Source organism: Onychostoma macrolepis, chromosome 25 (genome assembly GCF_012432095.1).
Source record: "Onychostoma macrolepis isolate SWU-2019 chromosome 25, ASM1243209v1, whole genome shotgun sequence".
Lineage (NCBI taxonomy): Eukaryota > Metazoa > Chordata > Actinopteri > Cypriniformes > Cyprinidae > Onychostoma > Onychostoma macrolepis.
Window position 1 is genome coordinate 19,094,609 of NC_081179.1, and position 3,336 is coordinate 19,097,944.

General features: G+C 38.4%; 1 protein-coding gene across 1 annotated transcript; it reads right to left on the reverse strand.

Moving 5' to 3' along the window:
* On the reverse strand, positions 1–2,922 carry LOC131534891 (uncharacterized). Its single transcript, XM_058768007.1, has 6 exons — positions 2,915–2,922; positions 2,609–2,793; positions 1,421–1,575; positions 752–1,215; positions 425–630; positions 1–337 (listed from the first exon to the last, which is right to left on the reverse strand). The coding sequence occupies exons 2-6, from the start codon at positions 2,786–2,788 to the stop codon at positions 131–133; spliced, it is 1,212 nt and encodes a 403-aa protein (XP_058623990.1). The 5' UTR covers positions 2,789–2,793; positions 2,915–2,922; the 3' UTR covers positions 1–130.
* Between the last annotated feature and the right edge of the window lie 414 nt (positions 2,923–3,336).

Genomic DNA, 3,336 nt, shown 5'->3' on the forward strand with positions numbered 1-3,336 from the left:
ACAATTTAGCTCACATAAAGAATTTTTAAAACAACATACGATATAACAAACATGTTATTCAGAGCAGTTAGCCTAAAACATTATAGGTGTGTAAGCTGTTTGTACTGCAAAGGCTTCTTAAGCTTGTACATTACTGAGCAATGGCAGCTGTCGCTTTGGGAGCACAGGGATCAGGACTTATTTTTTTCAGCTCCATAGTGACAGCATTATACCGTTTTTGCCATTCATCTGGTGACAGTGAAGATGGGCTGATCTCCAGGAACAAATATGCATTCCTTTTCTGCAAGCTAAAGATGTCCCTGGCATGCAGGCAGGATTCACCAAAGTCCTTCCAATGCTGAAAGATGTGAGTTGAAAATGAACCACATGTAAAATGCAATCAAGATGAAATGAACTTCTGTAAACCTAAAACTGAACAAGTTACCTGTTGTGCTGTAGTGATAGAGTTCAGAAAGATCTCCTTCATGTCACTATCCTCGATGAAGTGCTCATTAGCAAAAGTCTCTTCTTTGAGAGCCTCCAGCATTACACTCACTGTTTCCCAGAACTGTTTAATCTGAATCAGAATTTGTTGGATTTGACTCAGGCAGGTTTGGACATCATTCAGATGGACAGGGTCAGGTATTGACTCTTTAGAAACAATATAAAGCAGACATTAATTATGCTTATTAATTACACTCCTAACCATTTATATGCAAATCATGAAATTTGTCGAGCACAACTGGAGATCTTTTACATGAAAGCATCTCACCGTTTTCTATTATCATGCTCGCCAACTTTAGCTGCAAATCAGTCAACCTGAAGTCGATGTTCCACTCCATGTTCCTCAGGTTTGACTTCTCATTGGAGAGTCGAGACAACTCATTGGAGAGAGCCTGTATGTTTGCAGCCAGCCCGTGGTCAATTTTAGCACCAAAAATCGCATTGACTAAGGGTCCAATAAATGGCACTAAGGCAGTGATGAAACCCAGACGATTATGTTTTCTAGAAGCTTGTTTGATATAATTCTGAAGTTCTTGGTTTTTCTGTGCAATGGTTCTGTCAATTTGGCTAATTTCTTCAGTGTTTTTCTTCCGTTCCTCCTTAAGTTTAGTCACATCACTCTTCAGTTTTGCTATCTTCTCAACATTTATTTTTATTTTACTTTCTGTTTCATCTTTTTCATTAATCACATCACTGGTGCATGAAGCCACACTATTGTTGTGTATGTCATATCTGATGATGACAGATTTTAGGTTAATCATCAGCTTAAACATAAATGTTTTTGATAATGCACTGAGACATGGTGACGTTCTGTTTAATTATATGTTGACATGTATCCAGAGGACTTTTGGCAGTAGGCATATTAAAAGTAATCCAGATATATTCAACAAATCTTACAATTTTTAACAACATTTTGAAAAATTTTCCAACGTTTTACCTTTCTACCATCTGTTCCACTTTGTCAACAATTTCAGTGATCCATGATCTTGCTTTTTCCAGGGACTTAATGGCCAGAGTGCTTTTATCCTTTTCAACAGCGGCCTTCAGACCAGGTAAAAGTGTGGAAACCAGGTTTTTACTTGTGGCAGCACACTGAAAGACAGCAAAAACACTTACAGTATTAATCCACAAGTTTCATACTTTAAGGCTACATCCACACAAAGCCAGAGCTTTCCCTATCTGATCTTTTTTCCCCCTCGTCTCAAGAAATATCTGCATACACACAAAACCATGAAACCGACACAAAATGATGTAGTATACATGCCAGACCAGTATGTTAATAATTCTGCCACAGAGATACAATAAAAACGAAGAAGACTTGGGCTATGCGCATAAACCTTGCGTGCAGTATACAAACGAACATGGAACAATACATTTATTAATCTGTGTTAATGTTAGCTTATAAAAAGACAATAGTTCAGTGTTTGCTCATGTTGTTGTTGCTGTTACATGACGTAGCGGTGTCTGACTAGGGTCGAGACGTGGGGTGATGACATCATCGTTTCACAAAATATACGGATTGGCTGTACACACGAAAACGCAAGGGTGTCATTTTCAGATTTATCCACTCTGGGACCCGGTTTAAAAAAATAGCAGTTTCAAAATGCTGGATCCGTCTGGACAAAATGCCAATCCGACACAAAATTTTTGCGTATACAGCTAAACACGTCTCTGTGTGGACAGGGCCTAAAACACGGGTGGCCAACATTGGTCCTGGAGTCACAGTTCTGCAGAATTCAGCTTCAACCCTAACCAAACACACCTGAACAAGCTAATCAAGTTCTAAGGGTTATTAGAAAGGTACAGGCAGGTGAGTTTTCATCAAGGTTGGTGCAAAACTGTGCAGGACTGAGGCTCTCCAGGACCAATTTTTTTGCCACCTCTGCTTTAAAACATAGGAAGTGGTAAAAACCAATTTAGTTGATCAGATACCAATACATGTTCATTAATACATTAAATGTTCTTCACACAGTTCTTTTAAGAACTGTTCACTAAAAGGTTCTTTGAGGAACCAAAAAAAGGTTCTTCTATGGCACTGCTGCAATAGTTTTTGAAACACAAATTTTTAGTAGAGTATTGGATTTGGGCTGCAGTTACAGAAATATCTTTAAAACACTGGCTTTACCTTCAGCAGAAGAACTTCAGAGGACCCAAAGAGAAGCTGAGTTTCAGTAGCACGTGCTCTGAGTTCCCTCTCCAACTTAGGGAACTTAGCCAAACACAAGTAAGAGAGATGGTACAGCAAAGCCGTACGCTGAGCAGATGGAAGAAGCTCCGTAACAAAGTCGGGCCTACTTGCAATCATAAGCTCTGTAGAAATACAAATACGATAGTTACTACATGATGGTTTTGTGCAGAATTTGTGCAACAATATTAAACATGTACGGGGGTTGGATTTTATCAGTAAAAAAACTCATATATGTTTACCCACCTTTGCTTTGTGACATTTTTTTTTTTTTGTCTGTGAGGGAATGTCCTCGAAGAGTCTGAAAAACAACAGCAAAACATTATGAGAAAATAATCATTAAAAAAGATGGATGGAGGAGGCCAATAAAAGTTACCTGTATGTTGAATCTCTGTGCAATGTAATTGAGTGTGTCAGCGTGGGGAATTTATACTCTATGGCACCTCCTTAAAATTGTTTGTCATGAAAATACCTAAAACTAATTGTCAAATAACAACTTCTGAACAGAAATTGTACTGTATCGTTTGGGGATTCTTGTGGTTGGGCTACAGGCTCAGCCTTGTATTTTTATAATCCCTCTTCTGTTAACTGGTATTATTCATACTGTACCAACCCTCCGAAATTGAGAAATTTCACTTTTCACTTCCTTAAAGGGAGATTAACTGCTC